The sequence below is a fragment of the Pseudochaenichthys georgianus genome, chromosome 7, assembly GCF_902827115.2.
Source record: "Pseudochaenichthys georgianus chromosome 7, fPseGeo1.2, whole genome shotgun sequence".
Classification (NCBI taxonomy): domain Eukaryota; kingdom Metazoa; phylum Chordata; class Actinopteri; order Perciformes; family Channichthyidae; genus Pseudochaenichthys; species Pseudochaenichthys georgianus.
Window position 1 is genome coordinate 8,951,259 of NC_047509.1, and position 15,075 is coordinate 8,966,333.

Sequence of the window (15,075 nt, forward strand, 5' to 3'; positions counted from 1 at the left end):
TGCTCCAAGTCAACCGGCTAATTGCACTTACCAGAGGGACACACACACGCACGCACGCACACACACACACACACACACACACACACACACACACACACACACACACACACACACACACACACACACACACACACACACACACACACACACACACACACACACACACACACACACACACACACACACACACACACACACACACACACACACACACACACACACACACACCACACACACACACACACACACACACACACACACACACACACACACACACACACACACACACACACACACACACACACACACACACACACACACACACACACACACACACACACACACACACACACTGTTAAATATACATAACTATAGTGCATAAGGTGTATAAAAGCGTCTAACAAGTAACATCTAATGTGTAGACAAACACATGCAGAGTACACAAAACCCCAGGATAGAAGGGCAAAGGTGTGTGCATGTTTGTATGTACAGATACAGTATACACACGCACACTAAAACACACGCACAAACAACATAAATATGTCAACAGGTTGTGCTCAGTCACAGCTGGTGGATACTCCTATAAGCAAAACTAATTGTGATGCTATGTACTCCCCCAGTGTGTGTGTGTGTGTGTGTGTGTGTGTGTGTGTGTGTGTGTGTGTGTGTGTGTGTGTGTGTGTGTGTGTGTGTGTGCGCGTGTGTGTGTGTGTGTTGCCGAGCAGTATGGTGGGTTTTTAATATTAATTGCATAGCTTCTTATTTGAGTTTGAGTCTTAGAGGGGGGTTGTAAATAATTTAGCAGCTACTGTATCCCGCTCAGTGGAGAGCATTCCTCACCAACAAAACACACACACAAACGAGAGACTTAGGAGCATACATAAACATACAATGGTCATTTATATGCAACCAGATGAGATGCAGCCTCGTGTTTCAACATAATTCTTCACATGCAGCCGTGCACAAATGAATGAATGTGCATATATGCAAAACACACAAATAACTAACATACACCAACATGTGACACACACACACATAACACTACATACAATTGGTACAAAAACCCCAAATCAAAGAGAAATAACACATGTTAATGCTTGTGTGCATTTTTAATGGTATTACCATCAAGTTAGCCTCCAGGCTGAGACCACAATGATCTAAAACTGTGTGTGTGTGTGTGTGTGTGTGTGTGTGTGTGTGTGTGTGTGTGTGTGTGTGTGTGTGTGGGTGTGTGTGTGTGTGTGTGTGTGTGTGTGTGTGTGTGTGTGTGTGTGTGTGTGTGTGTGTGTGTGTGTGTGTGTGTGTGTGCGTGCGTGCGTGCGTGCGTGCGTGCGTGCGTGCGTGCGTGCGTGCGTGCGTGCGTGCGTGCGTGCGTGCGTGCGTGCGTGCGTGCGTGCGTGCGTGCGTGCGTGTGTGTGTGTGTGTGTGTGTGGAGGGGGGGTTGTATTTATTGGAGAGAAATAATGTGTTGGGCACTTACATGAGGAATATTCATAAGACACTGTGTGAGTTAAAGTTCAGTGGATTGCAGATGTGTTTTTTTTTCAGAGGAGTGTACTGTAGTAGTGTTTCTCCGTTTCGGTTGAGAACAAAAGCCTCTACGGATTATAACACCCCAAGGGAGCTCTGTTAACCAGGACTATGATCATTTTGTAAATGTTGATACGTTGGTCATGATTCTCGCAGAATATAAGTCATGCCCGGGGGCAACACATATCAAAGTGCAGCAGACCTTCTAATGAGATACCATTGGTGGTACAAGGTGGTGTGTAGAGGAAATGTTACACTTCTGCAGCACAAACTGTTGACTTTTCACTTTTTGTATCTTTCCCAAAGGGGGAAACAACGATAAAAATGAGGGAGAGAGGGAGAATCACTTTTTGCTCACAATTCAAAAAAGTGGTTGTGATCCCGAATCTATAAAGTTCTGGGATCTGAAAGACTGTGAAACTGGAAGACTATGGTGTTTTTTGAATGAAAAAACTGACACTTTACTAAAGTATAAACAAGTTGGTTGTCTCATTCAAGTTGAGGTCACCCTAGACCAAACACTAATGCTGAAAAACCTTGGCTAACATGTTAGGGAAATATTGTGGTGTATTGCAATTAAGCTATTGTACAGACTTAGGGTCTGACATTAATAATTATAATAATAATAAGGTTCTCAACAACAACATCGATGGTTGGATTCCATCATCTCAACCCCCTTTATTTCTTACCCCTCTAAATAAAGGGCTGATTCCTGCATGGCACTGAACTTTGATAAGCAACACAATTGTTTATTCTAAACATATTCTTTACAGATAATAAGCTGCCTACAAACAATACAAACACATATTTCCCATCCATCCTGGTAATACTGCCAAGGAAAAGCTTTGATCAGATTGAAATGATCCTAGCCTCGGTCTGCTGGCCTCCATTTACTTTACTAGTGACATAGAGCAAGAGAGGATGATTTAATCCAATGCTCCCTCCTCTCTTTCTAATTCAGCCTGACCTTCATTCCTACATCCATCCTGCAGTTCAGACCCTCTCCCTCCTCGCTGCCCCTCTTCACTTCATCCCATCCCTTCCTCAACCCCCCACTCAGCTTTGGGTAGCAGGGTAGAGGGGCGTTGGGGGAGGATGAGGAGGGGGATCAAAGTCATCCTGTCGTTTGTGTCCCTTTGCCCTACTTTCCTCTGCTGCACCGCTGTAACACATTAGACCATGTGGGCCACTAGCCTACAGCACTAAGGTGTGTGTGTGAGTATGTTTACAGTGTAAACACGCTGTATATACACACAGTACTATACATGCACATGTGCGTTTATGGGACTGAGAAATTCAGTATTTCTAGAAGTGCAGCTCCATAGTGTGGGTATGTGGTTGTACACCAACATTATTGGGTGCATGGATATGTGTGTATGTGTGTGCGTGCGTGCGTGCGGTGGCTCTGTCCCTGATGGGAGAGTGATGCATGCAGGAAGGTAAACTCTGCTCTCTCTGTCTGAATTTCTGCCTGTTTGGCTGAATGTTTACCTGACAGTGTCTCCGCCTGACTGCTGCCTACTGTCTACAGTATATTTCCCGACTGTTTATCTGATATAGCAGCATATGCCTGTCTATGTGAATACGTCTCCCCGCTTTTGACTCTGAAAAATAAGCATCTCAAGTGCAGAGGAAAAAAAAGGAAAAATATAAACAGACCACAATATATAAGAAAATTGGATCCTAACAGTTTATGCGTAAAGAGTCAAAATCTGATACTGCAAATGTATGGTCATCGGCTGCATTTACTGTAATGAACATTGATATTACATGTGTAAAATGATGCTTGAAAGAGTATTTGTTTAGAAAATCAGAGGCCCCAGAATTGAACCTTGAGGAACACCTCACAATGCATCTTCACAAACTGCTGGCTTGTCTTTTTTATAGAGATTTATTCTAGATGATATCCTCCCAATGGAATATAAAAGTAGCTCCTTATAAAAGTCCTTGTTTGAGATTAGCTGTGTGCATCTTATTATTCCAGATAACACTGCCAAATCCAGCACATTTTATTCATTATTTTGGATGATCCGGTTTATTGTAAATGGGAAACAATTTACACATCTGCTAAATGAAGAATTCTAAATATGACCATGATAATGATGTTAATCTAAGAGGGGAATTAACAAGTGATGAAAGGATGGAAACTACCTGGAGTTTAAGACAAGTACATTTCTGAATCAGCTTGCACACTGGGATTTTTAAAGACTTGTCTCTAATCTGTACACACATTCAGAAGACAGAGAGAAGTGTTGAAGCCTATCTTTTTAAACGATGGCTGGATAGAGATGGAGGGAGAAGTCAGAAGAACAGAGGGGATCTGGTGTGGATGGCTCTCTGGAGCCTCGAGGGTGGGGGTGATGCTGGCTACCCAGGATGGAGAGGCACTTCTACAGAGCAGAGAATGATGTGGAGAGGCGTGGAGTGCACACTCACACACACTTCCTCACACATGCACACGTAGCCCTCTCGGAAAGCTAAAGAATATAAGTGTTGTGAAATGAGACGATTGGAAGTGGAAGCAGAATTGGTGACCCGGCCTTCCTTCCGGCCAGTATGACTTCTGTCCAAGGTTGGACACTATAGCATTGGTTTGATAAATTCAGAGTGACAGCCTGTGTCAAGGTTAGCCTTGCTGCAGTGCACTGGTTTGCCACTAGCACTTAATTGTGCAGCTGTTGGATGAAACCACATGTCTTCCAGAGGAAAGGCAACAGTCATGTTCTCATTGATGCTTCATGATGGATTGTTTTGACCATTGGTGTTTACAACCAGGGCGCCACAGAACTGGCTCATGAATCAACATGCAGCTAGAACAACTCTAAATCTAATTTTAGTCATTTACAAGTTGAGCTGCCTGTGTGTTTGTGATTCCCGTTTGCCTTGTTGATGAAAACATTTCTGATTTGGATTGTTTGCACAGATTTTCCCTCTTTCTCATAAGACCATCAGGCCTCTGGCTCTTTCATGCAACTTTCCAGTTTGCAGTTGTCCCTGGACTCATCAGTCAGCCATAAGCCACAGGTTTTCCAACTGCAAGTCTGGACCATAGTACAGTCAGAGCTTTTCATGTCAGCCGTCACTCTTAAGATGAGTGGAGCAGAGAAGAAGAAAGCAAGGTGGCGGTCAGGAGCTCTTAAAAGTGATACTAGCTGCATCTGAGCAGGACATTGGGTGAATGTGTGTGTGCGGACCATCTGCTCTGCTGAAATTAGCTGCCTACTCCAGTTAAATGCCGTGACAGCTTGCTGGTTAGGGAAACACCAACCTGATATTAACTCTTGGAGATGTATCAACCACAAGCTCTTTGGCTGCGTGTTCAAACCGTAGCAGCTCCTCGCGGGAAAGATCTGCTGCAGGTTCCCCACAGTGCTCAGAGTTAAGTGGGCTTTTAGTGCTGGGAGAACTACAAAATTATATATATTGTTGACTTTAAAGCACTTCAAACAGGTTTAATAACCATTACAAACTGTGAAGTCCACTGAGACAAATGTAACATTTGTGATATTGGGCTATATAAATAAACATTGATTGATTGATTGATTGATTGATTGATTGATTGATTGATTGATTGATTGAATATAGCAACAGCAGAAGCCATGACTAGCAAAGCTCTCAAGCACCTTTTCAGACTTAAAAGAAAAAAGTTAATATGGCAGAGGTAATTGCAAAGCACTACTGAAAAGGATTAAACTGGGACCACAGGAGTTCTCACAGTTATCCAAAGACAAAAGAATAAAAATAAGAATGGCTCATTTGTTTCCGGATAACGTGTTTTGCATTGTTCCGTGTTACACGGTATCAGGCATACATCGAAGACCTAACTTGCCCACAATGTCGTTTTTCTTTTAAAAAGAAAAACAAGGGGGGGACATTTCTTTTGATTCCTTTTCACGTAGGCAGCTTGCATGTCATCAAATTCAGTTCAACTCATGTTTTAATCTACACGGAAAGGAACTGAGGCTGGGCTTTCCGTGTGAGCTACTTCCAAGGACATGATTTCATTTTTTTTTTTTTTGTAAAAGGATGGCCTTGTTTTATTTTTCAAGAATCCACAAACACAATTCCAGACACGTGGAAACGATGAACATTTCCCTTAGAATCAAACATCTGGCCCGGCAACCCAGCCCAAGTGTTTCAGATATTACTAACACTGCTGTACATGAGAGAAATAAGAGGATGCTGTGCTGCCGGCCGGTTTCCTTGGATTGGAGTATAATTGATCAGGAAAGGCACTTCAACTGTGCCTCTCAGCTCCTCTGAGTGTTGTGGCATTTGGACGCCTAGAAACCTCCTCTGGCTTCTATATGAGGTGTAGGGAGTGACCTTTTTAATGACAGGACCTTATACACTGTGCAATCCCTCCATCAGTTACACATCATGCCGTCCTTTCCAACCATCTCATCTTGTGGCACTTTTCTTCAACCTCTTTTATATATATTTTTACTTCTTTTAACAAACCCCTTTCCCTTACCTTTCTGTTATTGTTTCCCATAGCATATTGTTTCCCATATAGCATTACAAACCTAAAATTACGTGGTGCCCTAACTAGTAACAATTATAATATATAAAACAACTCACTGACTCCATGCATTCATGGCATGTTGTTTTCACTCTTTTATATCATTGCCATCTTTTTTATCTTTGTTTGAGTGACGAATAAAGAAATACGTCACTTCATGGAATCTGAAGTGGGAACTGATTGAGAAAACTATCAGTGGATTAATTGTAATTAAAAAATAATAGCTAGCTGCAGCCATGTTTAAAAAATACTTTAAAGAACAAAACAAACACCACATGCTCAGTGTAAAGCCATTTAACCCTATCACGTATGTTTTAAGTCCCTCTAGAGATGTTATGGAATATCTAAGGTAAATACATTGATACATTTCTACTGTTATTCTTGTGTGGGATTATAACTGCATTCTCTTGTGTAAATAAACAACCTTGAGTGTGTCCTGTTTTTTCATTTAATCCTCTCTTGCTCAGAAAGGGATGTGTTCTGTGTTTTTCAAAACACTACAGTATTTAATGCTGAGCACTAAACAATGTTGACAAACTAAAAATATAATCTTCAGAGGATTTCCTTACTCCTCCGACTCTACCCCTTTACCTATCCCCTTATTCCCCCTCTCCTTATTTCCTCGTTCCTCATCCTGCAGAGAAAGAAAGTTCTTGATGGAGATTGGTTGCAACACTTTCCTCCGCCTGACACTGAACCGTCAAACCCACTCACATCAACACACACTCACATCAACACACACACACACACACACACACACACACACACACACACACACACACACACACACACACACCTGACTTTTCACTTTGCACAGTAGCAGCTTAAGAGTGGCATAAAACACAGCCACATAGACTCTGGCTACAGTGCATTACAGTACCATTCGATGCTTGGACAAGGACAAGGACACACACACACACACACACACACACACACACACACACACACACACACACACACACACACACACACACACACACACACACACACACACACACACACACACACACACACACACACACACACACACACACACACACACACACACACACACACACACACACACACACACACACACACACACACACCACACACACACACACACACACACACACACACACACACACACACACACACACACACACACACACACACACACACACACACACACACACACACACGTAAGCAGGTGTATCCTTGCTGTATCCTTGCAGCATTATGAAACAATACGGCTGTCTTCAAAGTGAGCACTCCTCACCACAGGAAGCCTTTCAGTGCAGAGAGAAAGAGATGAGGGTAAGATAAATAGTGTGTGTGTGTGTGTGTGTGTGTGTGTGTGTGTGTGTGTGTGTGTGTGTGTGTGTGTGTGTGTGTGTGTGTGTGTGTGTGTGTGTGTGGGGGGGGGGGGGAGAGAAATGGAGGAGAGTAACAGGCAGGTAAGAAAGCAATAAGGTGGGAGGAGAGGGAATAAAAGGAACGGAGTGAGGCAGAAGGAAGAAGAGAGAGCACTATGAGAGGAACATAGTCTCCGTCCCAACCTTCCTGATCCAGAATCTTCCATTACATGACCGTTTCAAACCCTTCGTGCATGTTCTTTTTGTTTCCTCAAGGATCATACTGTTGTATTTCCTTTGCAAAAAGGTTGAAATATGATCAAAGTGCCTTTTAAAAAATCACTCTCGTCATCTTATACTCGAATCCCTCTTCACTTTGTTTATTTTCCCACACTCTGCTAAAGCCGATGTTGTCAACAAATATCACTGATGGTGTTAAAGTGCAACATGTTTCATTCAATGTTTAAATTAACAGCAACACGTAAGTTTGATTATTGTTAACAATACAATCGTTGTGTCTTTCACAAACAAGTGGGAGCTGATCATTTAATAAATTATGCCTATGGCAGCTACACAGTTGCCACGTGGAAACAACAAGAGCTGTGATTGGTTGGATTGGGCTGCGTTTTCAGGGTCAGTAATCTGCTGCTTCTCAGGAACACACAACAAGCAAAGCCGAACTACCTTCAGCTCTCCACAATCACTGCAACTGATGAAAGAACAGAAGCATGGTGGCTGCACAAAGCAAAGGATGTAACTTCAGATATATTATATTAAAATCACTCTATATCACAAAGTGACAGAATGTAAAAGCATGACAACATCACTTAAACATCTATTCACAGTGAACTCTACATTATAAATATTGTTGTGTCTTTCATTCAGGTTTGTCCAGGTTTCCCACCACTTCACAAAAATCTGATTCAAGGACTTTTCAACGACTCACCAGGCTGAATAACCTCAAATGCAAAGACCGCACACAGACATGCAATACATGTAAATGATTGTTAAAAGAGGCTCACAGTCAATAAAGAGCGGCACACCGGGGTAGTAGCTATTCCTTGAATAAGTTAGCGGGAGAGCTTAGTATGAAATAAAGAGCAGTGTGTTTAACTTCCTGCCGGTCCTTACCGTCGTCCTCCTTGCTGTGGGTGTTCTGCGGACTGTGGCGCATCCTCTCCCCTCGGCTGACCGGGCTCAGGTCAGACGCTGCTCCCAGATCAGCTGCTAACCATGTGGGCTCGCTCATCTCTGCCTCCTCCTCGCTGCTCAGTGAACTGTCATCCTGCAAAAGGAAAGAACAAACAGGAAAATGAGATATCTATATTTGCATAGTAATCAACAAGTATTTGTATAGATCCAGACAAAGGGAATATACAATCTAATAAGACCACAACATTTCATTTTTCAGGCTTTGATCCTCAGAGAAATCCAAGAATCTTTAATAACCAGAAAACACATTTGATCTATTAAAAGGGAAAGTGGTAAACACTGTACGAATTCAAAGTCTGCAGATTGCTTTACTGATCATATTACAAAAGCGTCTGTCTTACAAAAGATTACCTTGACGTTGATGTGGTCTGCACTTTACACAGGTGATTGGCAAAGTGATTTACTGACAGTAAGTATTTCAAGAATGTTATTTCCAAACATTTCACTAAAATAATTCTTGCTTCAACCTGAGATGTTTTATACAACATGTAATGGCAGATGTACGCATGTATGACATTGTAAGCAAAGTTGACTTCAAACCAAGGACGACTTGGGGAGTAACTTGACTGACAACACTGTGACACTTTAAGATCTTTTGTAAGAAAAAAGCAACATTGAACCTTTGTGTATGCTTTTGTCGGAGACAACGCCAAGCGCAGATAGCATCTCACAACGCACTTATCTTCTCTTGCACTTTATATGTCGTTGCTGCTATATTGTATATATAGCAGCAACTTGTATCATGTTCTTAAATGTTTTATGTGAGGGACTGCGGATGGAAATTAGCGCCGAGCTAAAATCCGGCATATTTCCACTATTTGCATTTTCTTGTTTTAAGTGTTCATTAATGTGCATTGTCCCTGCTAAATAAATGATGGAATTAAAAACAAGGACACATTTATCGCCTTTCCTTTGTGCCTAAAAGGCTCCTCTTAGCATTCTGCTACTCTTTTTACCCTTCAAGTGCCAAGAAGACGTGTCAAAAAAGTAAAGCAATATGAACTATAAGGAAGAAAATAAGTCAATCGTAGTAGAAGAACTCGCAGAAAAAGGAAGGAAAGACTAAATCAACAAAACTGTTTTCTCATGAAAGTTATCTTTTGTAAATCCATCCGATTATCCACCTGAATGAAAATGTTTCGAGCCCTTTTTAATCTTTCTATTCAGCATCCAGGCATGACAGCTGCTCCGCCGGTTTAACCCAAACATCAGAGGAAACAAGAAGCACGAGGCAGGGGAACAGCAGGCAGGCAAATCAAACACAACATGCGTCTCAGTGTGCAGCACCTGCAGGCCTCGCAGCAGCACACAGACGCTTTCCTCATAACTCTGAGCGCCTGCCTTTCACCTCACACACTTTCCCTCGGTTCAAAACATGAAACACTCCCAATGGAAACCGTTTGCCAGTCAAGAGTTTCCAAAAGCTGAGCATGAACGTTTTTATGAAATAGATTTAACGGCTGTTCGATAAAACTGGGACTGACAAAAGCACAACAAGATGTACAGACTGAACATAAAGTGAAGTTGAGAGACGATTCAAGACAAAAGAAAGACACACGACATGGGAACAAACATTTTGAATAATCTTCATTCAAGTTAAGAAGTCACAAATGTAAGCTCAGCTTGAAGCTAAAATACTTCATTTCCTATGTCAAGGTGACACATGGAGGAAAATAAAATATAATTGAAAAAAGGTAAAACTGTGAGCCAGGTAACGGCAAGAGCCACTGGCTGTTTGTAGCAAATACTCATGAACAGATAAAACACTAATCACTGATATTTGTACAATTTAGGACGTGTATAGCACAATATTATAGGGTTAGGGACTAAGTACGCTTAAGACAGTGGGTTATAAAAAGCAAGAATACAACATTTCGTTTCCTGCATTAAAGAAAGATATTCAACACGACCCTCCACCTTTATGACCTCCATTTCCTTTACATCTCTCGACGAATACACAATACCTGCAATATACCTTCAACCTTCAATATGTACAACAGGCCTGTAACTTGAACCACGAACTCAGGGTCTTTACTAAAAGAAAAGACTTCGGTTAATAAGCCATGAACACGCCCCAGAAACAAAGAGCTGAAACTTCATAACCCCCTTACTCGGCGACAATCAGCTACAAGAAATCTGCAAGTTATCTTCCACTCTGCGCACACGCACACGCACACGCACACACACACACACACACACACACACACACACACACACACACACACACACACACACACACACACAACACACACACACACACACACACACACACACACACACACACACACACACACACACACACACACACACACACACACACACACACACACACACACACACACCTCTATAGCTGTTATCAGCATCTAAAGGAGACCTGCACTCTCAGTAATGAGGCCCTAAGTGGTACAACTGCCTTTTACTACACACACATGTTCTCACACACAAACACACACATGCAAAAAGATTAATGAATGAGCAAAGACCTCGACGACACTGGAGTTAAGTAGCAGTAAACTGGTCCTTTCATCACTGTAGTGGCCCTAAAACGGCTGAAATACAAGGTGGACTGGCAGCGCAGAGCAGCAGCCTCATGGCACCGAAGTCACATGTATGTTCTGGTTATTATACATCCGTGTCACCCTTCACTCTGAGCAGGGTACGATGCATAATTCAGCAGTTTACATGTGACAGTGAAACAAATGTTGCAGCTGATAATGAGAGCTGCTCTGCAACAGGATTGGCTGATAACAAAAAGGTGAAGAAAACCGACGCAGATACAAAATCACAACATAAGTGTTCCACCTGTGTACAGTAGCTGTTTGCATATGCAATTAAACAGAAAGTTCATTCATTCCTGGGGAAACCTACGTAACTGTGGATCTGTTTTTGTAAAGAGTTGGAGCTGGGGTAGGTAAGTTTCAGAAACCGGCTCGAGTGCACTAAAATTTGAAAGTACACAGCCGAAAAGAATCCGCCCCTTCCTTCAGACTTCCTTACAGAGCACCTCCTCCAACACACATGAACGCGCACATGGCGTCAGCAGACTGGTGAAAGTGGCCGCCTGTTGCTGGCGAGTCATTGAAGTACTTCTGCAATGCACGCCCAATGAGGGCACGACCAATGAGGGCACGCCCAATGAGGGCACGAGATACATTTGTGCGTGCACGAGATGGAAGGCTGACAGACAGGCCGGCTAAACGGATTGGTTGTACTTTTTACAGTACCACGGCTTCCACAGATGACATTTTTTTATGGATTTGTTGTCAAAGCACTTCAGATATTCATTGCTATCGGGATGTTAAGAGCATTCCATGGAATATAACAAAAAGTGTATCTCGAGCCGGTTTCTGAAACTTACCTACCCCACCTTTAAGGTAGTTTAACATATTGTGAATGTATCATTATTTTTGCTAAAACGTATGGTTATCAAAACCTACACCGCCTAAATTAAAGTTAAATTAAAGTGGAATAGTTCATCATTACATTTAAAACAGTGCATTATTGGTGCTGTTTTGTCTCGGTTTTGTTCAGGGCGCATATTCGATTAATAGTCGACGGTGAAAAACCCACTAAATGATAGTTTTCCTAATACCGGTGGTGTTTCTATCCTTTGATAAAGAGATTATTTTCATTGGGTGGATCACCGCAGGGCATACTTCAGATACAAAACCGTGTGGAAACCAGGCGATGGACTGCATGGAAATATGTACGTTTACTAATTTAGTCTATAAAGTTTTTACCCATTGACTATTTTACATAAAAAGGGATTTGTGATGGTCTTTCTTCTACGAGTTTACATTACTTGATTGTTTCCTCTTGATTAATTGCACATAAAAGTACCTCTGCTCATGTAGCAGAGGGAGCAGAGTGTGGATGGGGGGCGCCTGGAGGTCATCAGGTTCACGAGGAGGTTTGGGGGTAGGGTAGATAAAGCCTAATCTCTTCCCCTGAGCACATCAAGCTTTAAAATAAGAAGCTTTCTTGTACATGTCAAGTAACCAAAGTGAGTTGCATTATTTCAGCACAGAAACTGTTCTTTTCCATTCAGTTGGTAATTTGCAGCCTCAAAGATAATTTTTCGACACCTTTTCCTCCCATGTCATCAACTCCCAACACGTAGTAAGAGTAACGACATCCATGTTATATATATTATCTCTTATATCTATCCAAATATAATGTGCTGTTTCAATCTGAAAACGTAAAAAGCGTTCACAAACTGTCAATCTTAGAGGTAAAAACCATCCTACGTTTTAATAATTAGTTGATGTTCTGTCTTCTCTTCAAATACCCTAACCAGCCAGAGGGAGTGTTCAAACTACAGCAGGGGATTCCACGGCTCCCACTGACAGAGAAAAAGACAGTTGTATATAAACAGCTCCTGCAGTGAGTCCATGTGGCAGCACTGACCCATATCTGTCCATTAAAGAGGTTTCTGAGGACGAGCTTCCCCGGCTCGTCACACTGGATTAACTTCCTCGCTGCAGCCAGACAGAACGACTACACCCACCAACAAAAAGTGGACTCATCCACGTAGGTCTGAAACCAGCGAAGCTTTCCAGAGAGCTGTGTCATTAACTCTCAAAGCCTTCAATCCAGGGAAAGTCACGGCGTCAGACACCTCGTCCTGCAACATCGCATTATATTTATAATGTGTCTACAACAGGCAGATGGTGTTTGAAATTCATTTTCAAGCACCTAAAGCACGTCTCATTTATTCTTCGTGTTGCGGGGTTCTGTGATCATCTATTCCAGGATGTGAAAAAACATATGCCGTGAGTGTAAACCGAAGAAAAACAAGAAGAAGAAGTATACAATAATGTTTATGCAGGTTTCTCATATTTTAAAAGTTGAATCCAATTAAAAGTTAGCATGTTGACTGACAGTAACCGTTCAAACTGTTTCTTTGATTCATTAATTGATTCAAAAACCACTTTTAAGCAAAGTAAAAACTGCCCTCCAGAGAACAAGGGTCCATTTCTTTTCCAGATATCAGGAACAAACTCCCAGAAAACTGCAAGAAGAAGACTTTTCTGTCTGTTAATTGCATTTAATGCACTATTTTACTCAACCGTATTTTTTTGGCTTCTTTTATTTTGGTCTACTTTTTAAATGACTGTTGTTACTGTGTTTCACTGTCCTATTGCACTTTGTCTTCATTCTTTTGAAGTTGTATGCCAACTGCTTTGAAGTGCCATTGCTGATGAAATGTGCTATGTAAAGGAACTTGCCTCACTTGGAGTCAATACGTTTTTCTTCCTTTACCTTTCAAGTTTCTTCCAAATAATCATGTTATTTTAGCCGTGCATCATGTTTGTGCTGATAATCGAAGCTCAGACAAGCCAACTGACATGCCTCAGGGTCAAATTGTATTAAACACTTTGATGTGGAGCGCATCAGAAATAAAACGCTGAGTCGCTGTGGGGCTTTAGGTTGTCAACACCAAATATGATTCAGCAGGAAAATGTGAGAGCTGGACAAAAGTCAACTGCAGGTTTGAATGCCTAATAAAAAGGGTAAATATTATTAATGATAAATCGATTCAAACAATGTTTAAAGGCAACTGAAATCCCCCACACTTCCCAGTACTCTTCTCTGAACATGTTTTAAAGAGCTAATATGCAGAGGAAAGAAAGAAAGCGGCTCCAGGCATTAGCTCTGTGGGATAATACCGCCTCATCGCTAAATGTAATTCCAGGAGGGGAGAAAAGGGAAAACCCACGATTTCCAGGGCTCACATTCCAGGCCGGATACAGATATGCAAGTTTGAGAGCGATTTTGTGAATTAAGGGCTCGGCGTGTTAATCAGCTCGGAGACTATTCTTAGGCTGGTAATTCACCACAGCCCGGCACGTGAATCAACTCTGACAAGTGATCAAATGAGACCTTATTGTAATCTACTCTTAATTCCTTTTCAATTACTATCATCGCCCGCCCACATTACCTCATTTTCAATTACCATATCATCTCAATGCTATAATAACTGGTTAGTGTACATCTCTTTGTCGTGGTGCTGGAGGACTGAAGAACAGAGGGTTCGTATTAGACTCGGGAAGCTATCTAATGGTAAATCTGTCCGACTTCACTTTACATAAAGGCTCTTGGAAGAAGAGCGCTGATGAGGACACAAGGAGGCTCTTCTCCTGTGGTGCCGTGAAACCGAACAGCTCTTTTCTTTCGCTCTGACCAGAAACCAGTTTCACATGTCTCGGTATTGTGAAGTTCTCTTGTCACATTGAAGGTAAGTCACCTGATCGAAACTAAATAACAAGAACGTATTTGTCAAATAGGAGCAATAGCTGGAATCAAAGTAAAATAACAACAATGTGTTTTTAATGTGTATGTGTGTGTAACAAAGACATGTTTAGAATTGGCATTCCAGAAGGGTAACAAGTGGGATTAGGGTTAGGGTGTGAAGGTGGATAGCAAATGGATAAGAAGTGGAGGATTTTAATGGTGGGAATGTTTAGACAGTTCCTG

The 15,075-nt window shown here is 41.8% G+C and overlaps 1 protein-coding gene across 2 annotated transcripts in view; it reads right to left on the minus strand.

The window, feature by feature from the left end:
• LOC117449620 (nucleolar protein 4-like) overlaps window positions 1-15,075 on the minus strand; it is a 148,824-nt gene that overhangs the window by 58,605 nt on the left and 75,144 nt on the right. For both annotated transcript variants that reach the window (XM_034087400.2, XM_071203731.1), the window contains one exon: window positions 8,518-8,671. In XM_034087400.2, the coding sequence (XP_033943291.1) occupies window positions 8,518-8,671 (154 nt within the window). The remainder of the gene's footprint in view (window positions 1-8,517; window positions 8,672-15,075) is intronic.